The 20,739-nt window shown below is 44.2% G+C and overlaps 2 protein-coding genes across 4 annotated transcripts in view; both read left to right on the top strand.

The window, feature by feature from the left end:
- The window catches only part of LOC310817894 (serine/threonine-protein kinase PAK 6-like), an 18,987-nt gene extending 5,864 nt beyond the window's left edge, over nt 1-13,123 (top strand). For 2 of the 3 annotated variants that reach the window (XM_083688625.1, XM_083688624.1), the window contains exons 2-10: nt 137-295; nt 3,290-3,526; nt 6,019-6,657; nt 7,141-7,656; nt 8,222-8,355; nt 8,716-8,842; nt 9,011-9,136; nt 10,356-10,490; nt 10,695-13,123. In XM_083688625.1, coding sequence (XP_083544751.1) covers nt 3,323-3,526; nt 6,019-6,657; nt 7,141-7,656; nt 8,222-8,355; nt 8,716-8,842; nt 9,011-9,136; nt 10,356-10,490; nt 10,695-10,862 — 2,049 coding nt within the window. In that variant the 5' untranslated portion in view covers nt 137-295; nt 3,290-3,322 and the 3' untranslated portion in view covers nt 10,863-13,123. Of the gene's footprint in view, nt 1-136; nt 296-3,126; nt 3,527-6,018; nt 6,658-7,140; nt 7,657-8,221; nt 8,356-8,715; nt 8,843-9,010; nt 9,137-10,355; nt 10,491-10,694 lie in introns of those variants that run through there. The other variant, XM_083688623.1, reaches the window with a different exon arrangement.
- A 1,529-nt stretch (nt 13,124-14,652) lies between these two features.
- Nucleotides 14,653-20,451, top strand: LOC310818363 (myosin-6-like; the record flags this gene model as incomplete). The annotated part of the gene is made up of 1 exon (XM_083689285.1): nt 14,653-20,451. One exon carries the CDS (start codon nt 14,653-14,655, stop codon nt 20,449-20,451), a length of 5,799 nt encoding a protein of 1,932 aa, XP_083545411.1.
- Between the last annotated feature and the right edge of the window lie 288 nt (nt 20,452-20,739).

Genomic DNA, 20,739 nt, shown 5'->3' with positions numbered 1-20,739 from the left:
TCGCTCTATATCCTCCACCACTCCCACAAATCAAACAGTTGGAGCAAAACAGTGGCAGAGAGCGAGTAGGAAATCAGTAGGAGATGAACGTTAATTTTTTCTCTACGTTGAAACACATCTCTTGTACTCCCTCCAGGTTGAGGATTACTGAGGACACACAACTGGCGGGGTGTCGGTGAACAAGCTGACGGACCGTCGACAGACAGCCCTCTTCTTCTGAGGGCTGGTCCGGGGTTGGAAAGGAAAGGGCTGTAAACTAACATAGAGACAGAGGTGGAGGGACAAGGATAAAAAGGTAACACTGACTATCACCTGTCTCTTCGGGCCGACAATCTAGTGGCCGCCGCCGCCACTGATTTTTTAAATTTTATGCATTGGAATTTCTATTTACTTTTGGAATAAATAGAAACTAAATAGAATTGGCCACATCATTGACTTGTCCCGGAATGGTTTCAATTTGAAAACAGACAGCTTGTTAGGGCATGCCAAGATGACACCTCTAAAAGGGATAGTCTGTTGATACTGTATGAGTACCTAACACCTGACTGTAAACTATTTATGCAAATAAGACCACAGAGCCTGATAGTACATGACATGTTGTGCTGAACATGACATATCGATATGTTGAGTTTTGTTGTTGTTATTCTGATATATTCGCTGTTGAAATTGAGGGTAGCAGCTACATTAAGTTAAGTGTTTAGAAGAAATACTCCCCATCAACAAACCCTCAAACCTTTTGATAAGTGAGCTTTGACAACAAATGGATATGGAATGGCTCAGTTCAGAGTCGAATACAGAACTATTGGCCAGCTTCAAAAGGAACTTCAGAAATACAATCTGGAGAATGAGACTGAAAGGTTTAAATATCAAAACCTAAAGGTGCGCCACTCATCGTAGTCATCATACAGTAGTAGTTTAATCCTTCTAATCTGTCATTCTAGATTAAATCTGATTTCTAGAACCATGAGTACAATAAATCATTCTGTACATTCTGTTTATTAAGTGGTGCTGATAGTGCGGTTTAGTTTAGAGTAAATATTGCATGTTTCTTATTTCAATATTCAACCATGCCAACCTAATTTTTCCTGCAGTTTACATTCCACCCTTGGGTACATATTAATTGGCCTACTTTTGCTTGAGTGCAGGCATCAGGCGACAGGTTTGTCTTCATGCTAGCACTTCCTGCAAATAATTGTCCATGTAAGGGTAAAGACAGTGGAAGAGTGACCTGTATATCCATTGCATTTTGCCTAGCAACACTATTGAAAGGACTCACTTTGACCTGTGTCAGAGACGTTTTTGTTAAAATACATTGTTTGATTGTTGAGATTATAAATTATAAATACAGTCCAGTCTCTGTCTATCAGTGAGCAGAAATCTTGGCCTGTAGTGTTCCCTTCAGGTGAATTCTCCTTTTGTTATGTAGGAAAGTGGAGATACCACTTGATGCTTTGTCTTTCCTTTGGTATTCATTGTCTTTCCTTGTACTAAGCAAACCCCGTTGGGTAACAGTTTATTTAGAGGAAAGAAACTGTTAGAAGAAACTGTTTGCCCGGCCCGGGGTACTGGGATACTGTACTGTAGGCTTGATAGTGGGTTGCAACAGTCAGTGCGACTGCCACCATGGCTAAGTCAGTATCACAGCTCCTGACTCAGGGATCTGAGGGACGCTGTGGCAGCACTGGAGCAGAAGGATCCTACTGATTCTAGAAGCATCATGACAGATCCGTCACTGGAGTCCACTGATTATGTGATCAATATAAGCGACTCTGTGGAGTGCTTGGTGAGGCTGATCCTCTCAATTGCAGGGCTTGTGTTGGAGAGAACCACGACTCACACAGCCAGTCCAACACAACGCAGAGTGGCTAACTATAAAGCCAACAGTACCACATTACCCCGGGCCAGTTAAAATGTAGTCCATGTGGTCAACAGTATTTGGGACTGAGTGGGGACGTTCTACTATGGTCTACATTAACTACAGCTTGTTGTATGGTGCCTTTTGGACCATCATACTGTAGCATTATGCTTTTTCTAATTTCTACACTGTCCACCTACTTCCTTCAACAAACTTACTGCCCAGAGTGAGAGAAAAGGCCCTTTGGTGATGAAATGTAACTTCTTCAGTCACATGAGTCCTGCTCCATACCCCTGCAATATTGAACCAGACGTTACCTCTCCAGAATAAACAGAACCAGGTAGTGTTCAGATTCAGATTCAGACAACTTTATTGTCCACTCGTGGGCAGTTGGTTTCCCATAAAATACATCACACATACACTTTACAAAACCTGATTTAAAAAATAATAAATAAACGACAGTTGGAAGGTTTTGACAGATGGTTCTTAAATTAATTGTTTTATTCACATGTTTACTAAAGATAAGAATGTACCAGAAAACTACAGCACAGTTACGATAAGTAGCATACCCTGACCTCATGTTGAAACAGCTGAGAGCGTCATATGTTGACACTAAACACTTTAAAGCATTACCTAACACTGAAAGTAGAACACTCACACTCACAGGCGAATCCTAACAGTGCTTATTTAGGGCAAAAAAGCTGAAAATAGCACACACTGTAATCCTCTATACTAGTGAGTGACTGGGTAGTAGTAGTAGTAGTAGTATTGTAGTTACTGGCTTAAAAGGAGGTTATTATCTTTTTCCTGACTGGACGAGAGGGAGTGGGGTGAAGTTGCTCCTACCGACTGATCTAAGGTCAGTTTTGCAATACATCCCAGGTTAGGAGGGAGGAGGGAGGGAGGGAGGGAGGGTGAGCTGATCCTAGAACTGTGCCTAAGGGCAACGAATTGCTCTTAGGCACAGGAAGAGACTCAGCTGAGGAGGGGTGTGGCCACACATGTGACCTAATGGAGCGAGGGAAGGAGAAAACCAGCGAGTGGAGGAGTGTCAGCCAGCTCACCTGGGTGGTTGGGTTTGTTTTTGTTTGAGGAAGTGGAGGAGTGGAGGAGGCGGGACGAGACAACTTCTTAAGGAAGTTGCGCGGCAGTTTCTGGTTAGTTCCCCAGTCTTACTGACAACCTTACCTGTCCACTGTTGGTCTTGGTGGTTCAGTTACCTACCGACGTCTGTTTGAATGTGTGTGTGTGTGTATCTGTGCATCGCTCTCTCTCTCTGTGTGCGTGTGTGTGTGTGTGTGTGTGTGTGTGTGTATGTGCATCTCTCTCTCTCTCTGTGGGTGTGTGTGTGTGTGTCTCTCTGTGGGTGTGTGTGTGTGTGTCTGCCCTACCATGGCTTTGGCGGAGAAACTCAGAGCATCCTGCTTCCCCCAGGGCCTCGTCTCCCCCCTCGGTGGCTGTCTCAGGATGTTCCGCCGCAAGAAGAAGAGGAGGCCGGAGATCTCGGCGCCGCAGGACTTCCAGCACCGCGTCCACACGTCGTTTGACGCAGCGAAAGGCTGCTTCGTGGGCCTGCCGCCGCAGTGGCAGAGCGTCATCGACACCCTGAGGAGGCCCAAGCCTATGGTGGACCCCTCCAGGATCACCAATGTGGAGCTGAAGCCAAAGAAGGTATAGTAGGCCTTCCCCAACTCACCCTCATCTAACCCTAAACCCACCCACCCACACACACACACACACACACACACACACACACACACACACACACACACACACACACACACACACACACACCCCCCCCACACCCCCACCCCACTCCACAACAACATATTGGCTTCTATTTATACACAGTCGACTTCTGATAAGTGCACATTGGATAAGTGAACACTCTGTTTAAGTGGAGTTTACCCAGGAATCAGGAATTTACTATATTTGTCTATTAGTCAGGGATCATGGGCGGATTTTCAACACCAAATCTAGTGTAAGCTGCTTGACATCTGCAGCCTGTCATCTGTACATCTTAAAACCAAGTACTGCGGGTTTGTGGTTTGACCTAGCCAAAAGGGTGGATTTGTATAGCAACAGCGTATAAACTGCACTGTACTGTACTGTACTGCTATTTGCATGTTTAAATGCATTTCCCCCATTCTTTACATTCCACTGGTGACCTTGCGTGCAGAAATCACTGATTACTTCTTTAAAGCATGTGAGAATATATAATATACCACTGTACATTTGACACAGATATGTGTAGCAGACAGTACTACAGTACATATGTGACAGACTAATTCCTGTACTAATTGTTTATCTCCACATAATAGAGTGTCAAACCACAATACATAGGAAGTGTTGTCATGAAAGACACTGAAAGGTCTTCTTTGAAGGCACATTCTCTTTGTCAATAAGTTGCCATGCAAGAAAAATATTTTGGCACACGTGTTGTATCCCGTGTGAAAAAGAGGAGCTTCAGTTTACATCTTGCATAAGAGACTGTCATGTCATCTTGTTATTGATGTATAATGGAAGGAAGGTGGCTAAGCAAAACCTGTTACATCAGGGGAAAAGTCCCTGGGAACAAACCCCTGGGGACAACCTTATAGGATAGCGACCAAAATGCTCTCAATTACATTATTCCATGTTATTCATACAAACTGTCTATTTTACGCACTTTTAATTCCACTGCTCGAAATGCCTTTATTCCTGAGAAGGAACCAGCCACTGAGGAGGAATGTTAAGTTGATATGTTATTACAGTGACATTTGAAGTGCTCAGTGACATGTGCAAGCATTTTAAACAGATAGGTGAACTAGACTGGCCAGTTTTCGGTTCAAACACATGTTGAGGGGGTTTCAGCTTTGAACAGGTTAAGCATAGAAAAGAGTAGAATGAGATGAGGTGTTACTGTCAGATAGTATGATTATATACGCATCCACACACACACACACAAATCACACATTCTCTGATACCTCTTCTGCATCATAGTCTCTTTTTAATCACTCAAGCATGTGCAGGTACAATTAAGGAGGAGCCTTCTCAATCAACCTGCTAACTGATGTTTCAAGTGGTGCAGTGCTGTACATTCAGCATACATGGCATGTATTGCCAACCAATAAGCCCTTACAAAAGCTATGTATTAGACGTAAAAGAAAATTACTTGCCAATAACCTACCAATATGTTGTTCAAATTCAAGAACTTTATTACTTATTATTGTATAATACAGAAATGTTATATATTCCTATCTTCATTATATTATATCATTATATTATATATATTATATCCTCATTATACTCTTGTGACCAGTAGCACACAGCCTACCACAGCACCAACCTTTCTTATTGCGCTGTATTTACTGAACACTCATTTGCGTGGAGCAATTCCCAGACACTTTTATGGAGATTAGTATTGGGTGTAGCTGTTTACACGGGCTCTGTTCCACATGAGTCTATCTGGCATGACCTAGTTTCAAGGGTGTACAAATAGAAGTAAATACATTCGATTCTAGGTGTCAAATAGATTTTTCAACCTTGAACAGTGTCACTACCACTGTTCACTGTGTCACTGTTCACAACTAAGCAACATAGCTAATGTACTTGCTCATCAATTTCAACGAGATAGACCGTTTTCACATAGCATGGCCATGTAGTGACGACCAAGATACAGCCAGTTTGCACCACTCCACATGCAGAGCTCCTTATTGGGTGTATATAGTACCGTGGGAAGTCACACAAATAATTGCGTTGCTCTGTTGTTGAGCTGTCCATTGGATCACATGAATGGCATCAATCAGTATAGTGATCTGCATTGATTGTCGGGGAAAGAACGGATTAAGTAAAGAAGGTTTTACAGAAGCTTATGATGTCCATTTAATTTCGTGCCAGTTTGTTCATTTTGTTTATTGAGCCAATATGGTGTCCTACAGTCAGCTTCACACACGGAATGGATTCAGTTCAACAGATAGACGACGTTGAAGCATATTGTATGAATATACAGTATATTGACTAGATAGAGGGTAGAATAATTCACTTATATCAAACAGACGTTTAATATTTAATTGTAAATCTATCCTCTGTTGTTCCACATTGTAGGGCCTTGATTGTACCACCAATGTGCTAAAAACTAAAGGTAAACATCTGTATTCATATAGATCCCTCTCTTTGTGTAGACTATCGTGCGGGGGAGTTTCATCGGACATGAAGACTACATCTCCCACGTTATCTCTGAGATGACCCGTCTCTCCGTCACCAGCTCCAATTCGCTCCGGAGGAGCAGTCCCTCTGCGCGGAAACGAGCCCAGTCCTTGGGCCGCCTGGGCGAGCTCGTGGAGGGGGACACGTATCAGTACGAGGAGCTGGGGCAGGAGAACCATAAAAACGGGGAAAACTCAACCTTGTGGCAGGATAGGGTACGGCAGGTACGCAGCGAGAGTGGCAGCCCTCCACTCGTCCCTAAGAAGAGCGCCACCTTGCCACCCAATGGGGCACTGCCCCGGGCAAAGTCATCGCACGAAATGAGCGTGCCAGTTGTTGGTAAGCCTGGACGCCTGCCACGGGGTCCACCCTCAACGCCACCTGGAGGAGGTACAGGGCATTACACACGTAGCGAGGTTGCTGGACTCAACAATGTGCCGCAACAGCAGAGAATAGGCAATCAGAGGCCAGTTTCCTGCCTTTATAACCCACACACTCCTGGACAACAGTCCGGGGTCAACCTCAGGGTCAAGCCAGCAGTCATTCACCTGCCAGACCTGCTTGCCTCGTCCAAGGATACCCCCAGGAGACCTCACTCATCCTATGACCTGAAGGTGAGCCTTCCTCTTTGCGTTTAAGGTGTTGAATCACCAAAATGGCGTTTTAACACCTTCTCTGTTAGACTTCATGGTCTAGAATATGTGACCCCTGAAATGGTATGCGGGTTAAGCAATCCATACAGCCCTCCAATTACAGTTTTACTAGACAGGTACAAGATAGGGCAATACCCGCTTCAGGCTACCAAAAGTATTGGAAAATAGACTTGGTATTTCTGGTTAATCAAGTGTGTTCCGTTACATAATGTGTGCAGGCAAAAGAGAGTACATCTGCTATAATAAATAAGGGGAGTATGTTTAAAAAATGTTGTACTCTCTAAATGATGAACTCAATCTGAAAAAACCCCATTGAATTAAAGATAATAATCCCTACTTTGACCCCATAGTAATTGTTTGATTTTAAATCCAAACTGACACAATGCTTCCTCTTTCCAATACTTATGGAGGGCACTGTATTTCTTATTTCCAATTAATCCCCAGGTGAACTCATTGGGCCCTTCACCCATGTCCGTACCCAACGGCACCAGCAGCCCAATAGCGGGCCGAGGCAGAACACACCGAACATTACGATCCTCCTCTAGCTACACCATTGGCCTATTGCCCACAAGCAACAAAATACAGGGTACCACCAAACTCCCAATCCCCAAACAGGACAGCCCATCGCAGCCTAGACCTTCTCCAACAGGCTGCCCAACCACCAGCTCCCCAGGGGCCTGCTCCCCCTCCCTCAGACTGGCACAGCCGCAGCAGCAGCCCAACCCGAGGCTCGGCCCGGAGCCCGAGCCAGCCAAAGTGACTCATGATCAGTTCAAAGCTGCCCTACAGATGGTGGTGGACAAGGGCGACCCCCGCATCACCCTGGAGAACTTTGTGAAGATCGGGGAGGGCTCCACAGGGGTGGTGTGCATTGCCCGCGAAAGGCACAGCGGGCGGCAGGTGGCGGTGAAGATGATGGACCTTCGGAAACAGCAGCGCAGGGAGCTGCTCTTTAACGAGGTACACACTATGACCCTTGACCTTGAAAGACTGTGTGAAAGGCTGCTGAAAGATGATGTTACTAAAAACCTTAGGTCACTGGCTCATATCTGGACCAGAACATTATGCATGATCCATGCGGTTATAAATGGTATTGAACAGAACAGTCCTAGTTAGCGGATAAAGCAGATAGCACTTTATTAAATATATTTTACACTATGCAGTTCAGTTTACTATACGAGTGACATGATAAATGCAATTGCTTTTTATAGTATTTTTGTGGGTTCCATAACTTGGCTTTGAGTGTGGTCATACATTACAGCAGTTCAGGAGACAGACAACAGTAATTAGACCTGGACTGTGTCCAGATTATCATAATTAGCTTTCTCTTTTATTAACTGTGTTTCAAGATCATTTATCTGCATGACACTTGTAAAATCAACATAGCCATTGTGGAAACATATCCAATCCATTTGTGATCATGCCAGATAGGGCAACAGAATGAAAGCCATTGAAGAACATAAGGACACACATATGAACTGGCTAAATCATTTTTCCTGTGTGTTCTGTGTTTTGTAACCCTAAGGTGGTCATCATGAGGGACTACCGACACCAGAATGTAGTGGAGATGTACAGGAGTGCCCTGGTCGAGGAAGAGCTGTGGGTGATCATGGAGTACGTGCAAGGTGGCGCTCTTACCAACGTTGTGTCTGAAACTAGGTGAGGAACTATCACCATGATGCACAGAGATGAGCAATTTTCAAACAGGAGTGAAATGCTGATAGTGTTATTTGTGTTATTTGTCATATGCTTACATTTTGATATTACGGGCTATCATGAGCAGATCATTCTAATTACACTAATTGTCATCTCATATCATTTACACAAACCAAACCCAAAGGGCAGTATGAGAGAGGCATACATTTAGGTGACAGTTAATAAGTTAGTTTAAGGAAAATCGCTGCGATGATCTCGTTAATCTGACAATACAAAAGGAGAAGAACGATTACGTTTTACTACTCTCCTGTCCTGTGTACATTACTGAAATATTTAGCTAACCTGCTTGTGACATCTCATCAGGCTAAATGAGGAGCAGATAGCCACGGTGTGTGAGGCGGTGCTACAGGCCCTGGCCTACCTCCACTCTCAAGGAGTTATCCACCGTGACATCAAGAGCGACTCCATACTGCTCACACTGGATGGGAGGGTAAGTGCATAACACTTAGATGGATGCATTCAATGAATTCACACAGAGCTCACATTTTCATGTAAATGTATCTTTTTGACGATGTCATCAAGGGGGATTTGCATAGAAGTTTGATTTATTTTTCCCGCAGTCATTTCGATACTTCTTGCTTTACTTTTCTTTATCTAGGTGAAGCTATCAGACTTTGGCTTTTGTGCCCAGATCAGCAAAGACATCTCCAAGAGAAAGTCCTTGGTTGGAACCCCGTACTGGATGGCCCCAGAGGTGGTCTCCAAGACACCATATGGAACTGAGGTAAAAGGGAAAGATATAATCAAATCAAACTTTGTTTACAGTGCCCTGCGTAATGGGATAGTGAAGGCTTATTTTCTTCTTTTGGCTCTACACTCCAAAAGTTTGTATTTTAAATCAAACAATTATAATACTGGACATGAGTGCTTAATTTAATGTCCCGCCATACTTTAACCTCATAATAAAAACCTCGTAATTGTTTGATTTAAAATCCAAACTTTTGGAGTGTAGAGCCAAAAGAAGAAAACATATGGAAAATAGGATACATGCATCATAGCTGTTACTTTATCAGGGAATAAAGCACGGCTTTGAACACCTCTAAACAACTTTATACCATGGCTTTGTCGATTACTTGATTGTGATTGTTTGAAAGTGTGTTGATTATTTATTCATGCAGGACACTGTATAAAACACTTTTCGCACACAAATGTAATACAACACACTTTCCAGGAAAAAGATACATTTGTTTGAGCACTATTGTTAATTTCCCGATAAGTCTAGGATGTGTCTGTAACACATGCTTTTATCTACCTATCTTGCTTCCCGTATGCCGATTGTATAGTACCCACACCCTGATACTGTTACCCACACCTATCCCTATGACAACGCCACTCAAGCACAACCAATGCTTTTGCTCTGAAAAAAGAAACCCTGAGACAGAGTATTATCTGTGTCCACTGAAGTATTGTCTTATCTGGGTTCAAGACAAATGGAGGCATGTTGCCTATTCTTGTACGTGGGTGTGATGAGAGAGAGAACAAGAGTGTTTTTACTTGACGTGTGTTGTGTTGTTTGTCATAGTATTTCCTGCAATGTCCAATTATTATATGTACAGTATGGGTATAACATAAGAGGACTGTCATGTGTTGCCATGTTTCTTACAGTGTTATGGACGGATGTTCTCTAGATACAGTTTGGTGGTAGAGATTGTGTGTGTGTGTGTGTGGCTGTGTGTGTGGCTGTGTGTGTGTGTCAGTACTATGTACTGTACAGGGTGTGTGTGTTTGTATGTATGTCTCTGTGATGTACAGCAGGCTGATATGTGGTCCCTTGCTTGGTGTATCATGGTGGAAAATACAGTGTTTTTCAGTGTGCGAAATAGTTCAGAGCAGACAGGATACATGTGTGTTTACATTATGCTTCTGTGATGTATGGCAGGTGTATGTTTGCTCATGTGTGTATTCATATATTCACTGCATGCATATTTTTTTTTTTGTGACAGGTCGATGTGTGGTCACTGGGCATCATGGTGGTGGAGATGGTGGATAGAGAGCCTCCTTACTTTAGCGACACGCCTGTGGCAGCCATGAAGAAACTAAGGGACGAGCCCCCACCCACAGTCAAAAACACACAGAAGGTTAGTGTAGCACCCTCTACAGGCCGAACGCTGCATGTCCCCCCACAGCTAGTTATACACAAACACATGCAGGCACTCACACACACAGCTTAACCCCTATATTGGTACTGCAGTATAACCCATACCGATACTGAATCAGATTGATCACTATTAAAGCAGCTCTGTTTTGGCCCTCAGTGTTAATCCCAGCTTCTCTCTGTGTAGATCTCCCCTGTACTGAAGGACTTCCTGGGCCGTATGCTGACGCGGGACCCAGAGAAGCGGGCTAGCGCCAGTGACCTGCTGGAGCACCCTTTCCTCCTGCAGAGTGGTTCACCGCAGTGTCTGGTGCCTCTAGTGGAGCAGTACCGCAAGCGCATGTCCCGCTGCTGACCCATTGGGCCAATGACCCTGGACTAGGCTGAAACCATGACTTCTGACCTGCACCGTTACGGTCCTTACTACACGGCTCCTGCCACAGTGCCTATATTGTCAAAATATACACTGAAGGAGGATTTATTGTAATAAGGGGAAATATAGATCGACCTAATCGGAAAAGCCTCCATCTCTGTACTTTTTCTCTCTTCTCTAGTATTTATCTTCTATTTTCTCTTCTTCCCCTCACTCAAGTTCTCTGAATGTGACCTCTGAATGTACCTCCTATCCTCTTTTTTGCCTTTCTCATTCTTCCTGAAGCCTTTATCTCCTTCTTCTTTTTCTCCCTGTCATTAACTATCTATCTCTCTTTCCTTGTCTCACTTTATCTCGCTCCGAAAAAGTGCTTTTCTGATGTACGCCAGCTGGTTGATAGAGAGGGTCACTGCCACACCTAAGAGAGGTGCCATTATTACATGGCAGAGTTGCAGCCTGGCTTTCTTCATCTACTGTGAGAGGTCACCATTCTCTCCTAATGAAGTCTTTGGGACTATGGAGGACACAATGGAGATAGATTCCTTGATGTACAAACTTGGTTTATTCTACGCAAAACATGCAGTGAGCTCCAATGCAGAAGTGCATTGGAATATTGACTTTCAACCTTATATATACTGACTTTCAACCAGTATATATACTGACTTTCAACCAGTATATGCTAAACGTTCTTAGCACTGCTGTCCAATTTCTAATACTGACTGTGAAATCCCAGTTACAACTTGGATACCTGTTTGGTGATTCATATTGTAAATTGAACGATTTACAAGACCCTTTTTACCAGATCACATGTCAGAGGCACCTTTGGCATGAAGTGTATGAACTGTGCATGACCATGGGGTGATACTGTATGTGAGTAGACAAAGACAGGCATAACAGACTCATCAGACTGACATGTTGAAGAGACCAAAGGACGTTTTCAAGAAATGTATATGTTTGATATAATTTAAAAATGGTACAAAGTATTTCGAGATATCGAAGAGATTTGAATAAGTTGCACGTACAAAATTTCACATTGAAAATAGACATTTTAAACTTATTTTAATCACCTGCATACGTAAAGCATAAAACGATCACCGCACATTTTGGGTTGTATAGTTCTTTGTCAAAAATGCATAAAATGATGCAGACATGAGGTAGCTATGTTAATAAACAAGACAACAGATTGTTTGATCTGGATATTTCTGTACTGTTATGAGAATTTCAACAACAACAACAACAACCACAACAACAACAACAACAAAGTCAACAATATATGTATGATATGCAATGTGAAATTTCTGTTCTTCTCAGGATGTGTATGTATGTAAATTACAGAAGTGTATATTTTTCATACTTGTGTACTTCATCAAGATGATTTGACTTTGCACAATACAACATTGCTGTTCTACTAAAGGACATGAGACAATCAGAGTTCTTTAAATTGTTAAACTGTACAGCATTTTACTCTCACTTACAGTAGTTTGATATTTTTTGGATATACTAATCTAGGGTAGTTAGGGTTAGGGTCATAGTTTATAATACAGGGAATCTGTATAAACCTGCCCGTTGTTCCTGATCATCACGACATATGGTCATCTCAAATACAACAGTTCTCACCTATGACTTATGTCTCGGAAACTTTGAGAAATGCTACTCCTGTGAATGGCACGTCTCAGTAGTGATTCCCTCCCATTTTAATATTGGACTGGATCATATGTGATTTGTCCTAACTGTTCTAATGCAAAGGACTTACTGCAGTCTCTTAGAAAGGTTTACTTACAGCAAAGCTGCCTCAATAGCCCTATGTATGTCACTCTGTAAAACTTATCAGAGAATTAGGGACTGCCAGTACTTGTAAGTGTGCTTGAGAGACACGTCATGGCAGGCTACTGAGGCACTTTGTGATAACAGAGCGTTATCAACTTGCTATTGAAGAGCCATTGAGAATATAAAGTAGTGCATGTACTGAGTTTCTATTATTAGAGATGGCAAAATAACTCCTTGTGATAGTGGTAGCAGATGAGACGCATGTCCACTTTTAAAATATAACTACAAGGTAGAAGGTTAATCATCAATGTTCAATATTTTGGCCCGTCAATATCCTTTCCAATCCCCTTTTCAAGACACATAAATTAGAACTGTAATGCTAACAATAGACTGTGGTATTGGTAATCAAAATTAATATTATTGTTATTATTATTAATAATAATAAAAATAATAATAAACATAATTTAGTAAGTTAGTCTACCGTGTAATGAAAGTGAGACATGCAATAAATACAAAACATATGTGTGTGCCGTCTAATGAAAGCAAGACAAGCAAATATACAATACTAGTGTGTGTGTGTGTGTGTGTGTGTGTGTGTTTCTTTTACAAATAATATTAATTGATTGCTAGTTGAATCAGTTCATAGCATCCAGTAGCCGACACAATGCTGTCTGGCACACGGTCCACAATAATGGCATGTTTTACACAGTGATAACGGTTGGCAAGGAAACGGGGCATGCACACACGCAGCTGTGGTGATTTTCTACAAGCCTGCACAAAATGTGGTCAATGGTGTAGACACGCTTAGGGGATGAGAGAACAGTCTGGGACTGCAATAAAAAAAGCTGACTTAAATATTTTAGTCTCAGTGCACACCCAGGAAATCACCTAGCTCTCACAGGCACATTGCATACCTAATAACTACAGGAAGAAGAGATAAGATAATCAGAACGATTATTATTAAACGCATGACACAAAACTACCAGCTGGTGCAAGAGCAAATTATAGTTTCTATATAACTGCCTCCACAAATCAAATAAATAATGAATAATATTTCATTTTACAGTACTGTTTCAGCTGTAATTGTAGTAGCAAATGGTACTATCTACCACTTAAGAATTCTATACAAGTGGTGATAACTTGGCTCCAGATTGCACGTAATGTAATGGAACTGCTTTTAATTAATCACTTACAAAGAAGAGGGTAATTATTATGGAATGATCTTGTACCGTGTAATTGCCCCTAAAATAGTAGGTGAATACCAGATTGTAAGTTCATCCAAATAACCTCAACACATTGTGAGTCCATAAATGACCGGAGGGATGAGTCGGTGAAAATCCCCGAAGAGAAAAGGACCTGAGTGCCTTTGTGTGTTGTGCTATTTGGAGGGCATTGTTGAGTGGAGATGAGCCAAGACAGGCCAGCTTTGTGAGAGCTGTGAGATGTGTCAGTGTCGTCTCTGTGATAGCCACCGTGGCATGCAGCCGACCAGAGATAAAAAAACCTTTTCAGCCATACAACAGTGTCACTGTTATTCACCCTAACACTCTGCAATACACAGCATATTGCTAATTACAAAAGATTTTATACATATATTAAAGTTTAGCATTATATGTTGGCATAAATGCTTCATGATGGATGTATAAATACCTATATCAAGGAGCTATACAAAACGTTGATTGTAGGTCTATATTGTTAAGCAGAGGTGTATGGAATGCCTATCAAGGACAGTGAAGGGAGGGAGATAAGCAGAGACATGTTTTCCCCTAAATGGATTCTAACAGCTAAAGGTCCTGAAACTGCCCCCTCTTGGCACTTTTTCAGTAATGGGATAAAATTGGAGTTGGTCATGCTACTCCTCCTACCTCCTAATTTGGCTTCCTGTCCACCTTTATAATGCTCAGACTTACGTACCCTAACACACAGTCACCAGGAACAAGCTCTCCACTCTGTGTCTTCTGTGTCAGCTGATTCTCTTTCCTGCTGTGGACCTCCACCCGTAACCATGGGTGACATATTAATGGCTGAGTTTGGGAAGGCTGCTGCCTTTCTAAGGAAGTCAGACAAAGAGCGCCTTGAAGCCCAGACCAGGGCTTTTGACATCAAAACCGAGTGCTTCGTTGTTGATGAGAAAGTGGAGTATGTCAAGGGGCAGATCCAAAGCAAGGATGCGGGTAAAGTGACAGTGAAGAAGGAGGACGGGACTATCGTGACGGTCAAGGAGGCAGATGTCCACCCCCAGAACCCGCCTAAATACGACAAAATCGAAGACATGGCCATGTTCACCTTCCTACATGAGCCAGCTGTGCTGTTTAACCTCAAAGAGCGTTATGCTGCGTGGATGATCTATACCTACTCTGGGCTCTTCTGTGTGACAGTGAACCCCTACAAGTGGCTCCCTGTCTATGACTCAGAGGTGGTGGCTGCCTACAGGGGCAAGAAGAGGACGGAGGCCCCCCCACATATCTTTTCCATCTCTGATAATGCCTACCAGTACATGCTTACTGATAGAGAGAATCAGTCTGTTCTTATCACTGGAGAATCCGGTGCTGGAAAGACTGTCAACACCAAGAGAGTTATCCAATACTTTGCCAGCATTGCGGCCGTTAGTGGGGCTAAGAGGGATCCAAGCAAGGGTACCCTAGAGGATCAAATCATCCAGGCTAACCCTGCACTGGAGGCTTTCGGTAATGCCAAAACATTAAGAAATGATAATTCATCACGTTTTGGCAAATTCATCCGTATTCATTTCGGACAAAGTGGCAAATTGTCCTCTGCTGACATAGAGACTTACCTGCTTGAGAAGTCACGTTGCACCTTTCAGCTGAAAGCGGAGAGGAACTACCACATCTTCTTCCAGATCTTGTCCAATGAAAAGCCAGAACTGTTGGACATGCTGTTGATCACCAACAATCCATATGACTACGCCTACATCTCCCAAGGAGAGGTGACAGTAGCATCCATCAATGATTCTGAGGAGCTGATTGCCACTGACAGTGCCTTTGATGTGCTGGGCTTTACTGCAGAGGAGAAAATGGGGGTCTACAAGTTGATAGGTGCCATCATGCACTATGGCAACATGAAGTTCAAGAACAAGCAGCGGGAGGAGCAGGCAGAGCCTGATGGTACAGAGGCTGCTGACAAGTCAGCTTATCTAATGGGACTGAACTCTGCAGATCTTATTAAAGGACTGTGCCATCCGAGAGTCAAGGTTGGCAATGAGTATGTCACCAAAGGTCAGAGTGTAGATCAAGTCTACTACTCTCTTGGTGCACTGGCTAAGTCAGTGTATGAAAAGATGTTCAACTGGATGGTGGTGAGAATCAACCACTCCCTTGACACAAAGCAGCATCGCCAGTATTTCATAGGAGTGCTAGACATTGCTGGATTTGAGATCTTTGATTTCAACACCTTTGAGCAGCTCTGCATCAACTTCACGAATGAGAGACTGCAACAGTTTTTCAATCATCACATGTTTGTGCTTGAACAAGAAGAGTACAAAAAAGAGGGCATTGACTGGGAATTCATCGACTTTGGGATGGACTTGCAAGCTTGCATTGACCTAATTGAAAAGCCACTTGGGATCATGTCTATCCTCGAGGAAGAGTGTATGTTTCCCAAGGCCAGTGACCAGACCTTTAAGGCCAAGCTCTATGATAATCATTTGGGCAAGAACAGAATGTTTGAGAAGCCCCGTGCCGCAAAGGGCAAGGCAGAAGCACATTTTGCCCTGATCCACTATGCTGGAACTGTTGATTATAATATTACTAACTGGCTGGTGAAGAACAAAGACCCACTGAATGAAACAGTGGTTGGGCTTTACTCTAAAGCCTCCCTCAAGCTCCTGAGCCTGCTCTTCACCAGCTGTGCAACAGAAGGGGCTGACAAAGGGGGTGGAAAAGGAGCCAAGAAGAAGGGGTCCTCTTTCCAGACTGTGTCTGCTCTTCACAGGGAAAACCTTAACAAGCTGATGAACACCCTGAAGACCACTCACCCCCATTTTGTCCGCTGTTTGATCCCAAATGAGTCCAAGATTCCAGGGATCATGGACAACTGTCTTGTGATGCACCAGCTTCGCTGTAACGGTGTGCTGGAGGGTATTCGAATCTGCAGAAAGGGCTTTCCAAACAGAGTCCTTTACGGTGACTTCAAACAGAGATATAGAATCCTGAATGCATCTGCCATTCCTGAGGGCCAGTTCATTGACTGCAAGAAGAGTGCTGAAAAGTTACTGGGATCACTGGACATTGACCACACCCAGTACAGGTTTGGCACAACTAAGGTCTTCTTCAAAGCAGGCCTGTTAGGTACATTAGAGGAGATGCGAGATGAGCAACTCTCCCGCATCATTACCAGGATTCAGGCTAACTCCAGAGCCTTGCTCATGAGGGCGGAATACCAGAAGCTTGTGGAGCGCAGGGACGCTCTAATGGTCATACAGTGGAACCTTCGCTCCTTCTTGGGTGTTAAAAACTGGCCCTGGATGAAGATGTTCTTCAAGATCAAGCCACTGCTGAAGAGTGCTGAGTCTGAGAAGGAAATGGCAAACATAAAGGATGAGTTCAGCAAGCTCAAAGAAGCCTTGGAAAAATCTGAAGGGAGACGGAAAGAGCTTGAGGAGAAAATGGTGACTATTCTCCAAGAGAAGAATGATCTACTCCTACAAGTACAGTCTGAGCAGGACACACTAACAGATGCTGAAGAGCGCTGTGAACAACTCATAAAGAGTAAGATTCAAATGGAAGCTAAAGTGAAAGAGATGACAGAACGAATGGAGGATGAAGAAGAGATGAATGCTGACCTCACAGCCAAGAAACGTAAGCTTGAGGACGAATGCTCAGAGTTGAAGAAAGACATAGATGACCTAGAGCTGACATTAGCCAAGGTTGAGAAGGAAAAACATGCCACAGAGAACAAGGTGAAGAACCTCACTGAGGAAATGGCTTCCCAGGATGAAAACATCATGAAGTTGACCAAAGAGAAAAAGGCACTGCAGGAGGCTCATCAGCAGACACTTGATGACCTTCAGAGTGAGGAAGACAAGGCCAACACATTGACCAAAGCCAAAGCTAAGCTTGAGCAACAGGTAGATGATCTTGAGGGCTCCCTGGAACAGGAAAAGAAAGTCAGAATGGAACTTGAGCGCTCAAAGAGGAAGCTTGAGGGAGACGTGAAACTCACCCAAGAGAATGTGATGGATTTGGAGAATGACAGACAGCAGCTGGAAGAGAGACTCAAGAAGAAAGACTTTGAGATGAGCCAGATGAGTGGAAAAATTGAGGATGAGCAGGTGGCTGGTGTTCAGCTCCAGAAGAAGTTGAAGGAAAACCAGGCACGTATTGAGGAGCTGGAGGAGGAGCTGGACGCTGAGCGGGCAGCCAGATCCAAAGTGGAGAAGCAGCGATCAGATCTCTCCCGAGAGGTAGAGGACATAAGTGAGCGCCTGGAGGAGGCAGGTGGAGCCACATCTTCCCAGGTGGAACTCAATAAGAAGCGGGATACTGAATTCCAGAAGCTTCGTAGGGACCTGGAGGAATCCACACTCCAACATGAAGCCACTGCTGCCTCCTTGCGGAAGAAACATGCAGATAGTGTGGCTGAATTGGGCGAGCAGATTGACAACCTCCAGCGTGTCAAGCAGAAGTTGGAGAAAGAAAAGAGTGAACTGAAACTGGAGTTGGATGACTTGTCCTCAAACATGGAGAGTGTGGTGAAAGCCAAGGCGAACATGGAAAAGATGTGCCGTTCAATGGAAGACAACATGAATGAGTACAAGATGAAATATGAGGAGGCCTCAAGGTTCCTAAATGACTTCACCACACAGAGGGCTAAGCTGCTCACAGAAAATGGAGAGCTTGGACGTCAGATGGAGGAGAAGGAATGCCTGATTTCCCAACTCACCAGGGGGAAGAGTTCTAACACTCAACAACTAGAGGACCTGCGCAGGCAGCTTGAGGAAGAGGTCAAGGCAAAGAATGCACTTGCCCATGCTGTTCAGTCTGCTCGCCATGACTGTGACTTGCTCAGAGAACAGTTTGAGGAGGAGCAAGAGGCCAAGGCAGAGCTACAAAGGGCTCTTTCTAAGGCCAACACTGAAGTCTCCACATGGAGGGCAAAGTATGAGACTGATGGAATCCAGAGAACAGAGGAGCTAGAGGAGGCTAAAAAGAAGTTGGTCCAAAGACTGCAAGAAGCAGAGGAAGCAGTAGAGGCTGTGAATGCAAAGTGTTCCTCTCTTGAGAAGACCAAGCATCGCCTCCAAAATGAAATAGAGGACCTAATGTTGGATTTGGAGCGATCCAATGCAGCATCTGCAGCCTTGGACAAGAAGCAGAGAGCCTTTGACAAAGTCATGGCTGAGTGGAAGCAGAAGTATGAAGAGTCACAGTGTGAGCTTGAGGGCTCCCAGAAAGAAGCCCGGTCTCTGAGCACAGAGCTCTTCAAACTGAAGAATGCCTATGAGGAGGCCTTGGATCACCTGGAGACCACCAAGAGAGAGAACAAGAATTTACAAGAGGAGATCTCTGACCTCACTGACCAACTTGGTGAGGGGGGAAAGAGCGCCCATGAGCTGGAGAAGCTTCGGAAGCAACTGGAGCAAGAGAAGGCAGAGCTTCAGTCAGCACTGGAGGAGGCAGAGGGTTCACTGGAACACGAAGAGAGCAAGATCCTTCGCTCCCAGCTTGAATTCAACCAGGTAAAGGCGGACATTGAGCGCAAACTGGCTGAGAAGGATGAGGAAATGGAGCAGGCAAAGAGAAACTATCAGCGAATGGTGGAGTCATTGCAGACATCCCTTGAGTCTGAGACCAGGAGCCGCAACGAGGCCCTGAGAGTCAAGAAGAAGATGGAGGCTGACCTCAATGAGATGGAGATCCAGCTAAGCCAAGCCAACAGGCAGGCAGCTGATGCCCAAAAGCAGCTCAAGAGCATTCAGTCATATCTCAAGGACACCCAGCTGCATCTAGATGATGCCACACATGGGAATGATGACCTGAAGGAGAACATTGCTCTTACGGAACGCAGGAACAATCTGATCCAGGCTGAGCTGGAGGAATTGCGGGCTGTCCTTGAGCAGACGGAGCGTGGCCGCAAGCTGGCTGAACAGGAGCTTACTGACACCTCAGAGCGCATGCAGCTTCTGCACTCCCAGAACACCAGCCTTATCAACCAGAAGAAGAAGCAGGAGCTAGATCTTCTCCATCTGCAGACTGAAGTTGAGGAGGCCATACAGGAGAACCGCAATGCTGAAGAGAAGGCCAAGAAGGCCATCACTGATGCAGCTATGATGGCTGAGGAGCTGAAGAAGGAGCAGGACACCAGCGCTCACCTGGAGCGCATGAAGAAGAACATGGAACAGACCATCAAAGACCTGCAGCACCGCCTGGATGAGGCTGAACAGATTGCTATGAAGGGTGGGAAGAAGCAGGTGCAGAAGATGGAGGGACGTATTAAGGAGCTGGAGAGTGAGCTGGAGGCAGAGCAGAAGAGGGGCAGCGAATCCAATAAGGGGGTACGCAAGTACGAGCGCCGCATCAAAGAGCTCACCTTTCAGACGGAGGAAGACCGTAAGAACATGGGCCGAATGCAGGACCTAGTGGACAAGCTGCAGCTGAAGGTCAAGTCCTACAAGCACTCCACCGAGGAGGCAGAAGAACAGGCAAACGTGAACATGGCTAAGTTCCGTAAGTTGCAGCATGAGCTTGAGGAGGCTGAAGAGCGAGCAGACATCGCCGAGTCTCAGGTGAACAAGCTCCGGGCTAAGACCAGGGATGGGTCTGGCAAGAAGGGCCTGGATGAGTGATGAGGCCACGCAAAATTGCAATATCACAGGTGTGTTGTCAGGAACATACATACTTTTTTTCTCACATTCACAATATTGAGTAGCATCATGTAGTATAAAACGGTATGACCCACACCCTAGACAATGATTTGTGTAATATGGGATACCTAATTTCAAATGTCCTTCTTAACAACCTTTTTGGATAATAGGAACCCCTTATAGACTGACATTTCCTTGCACAATATTTCAAATAGACTGAATGAGATAATCCAATGTGTGAGTTTCAAATACTGCAGCTACTGATAGCAT

The sequence above is a fragment of the Argentina silus genome, assembly GCF_951799395.1.
Source record: "Argentina silus genome assembly, chromosome: 17".
NCBI classification, from domain to species: Eukaryota; Metazoa; Chordata; class Actinopteri; order Argentiniformes; family Argentinidae; genus Argentina; species Argentina silus.
The sequence above is the reverse complement of the archived record's forward strand: the minus strand, read 5'-3'. Positions and strand labels throughout refer to the sequence as shown.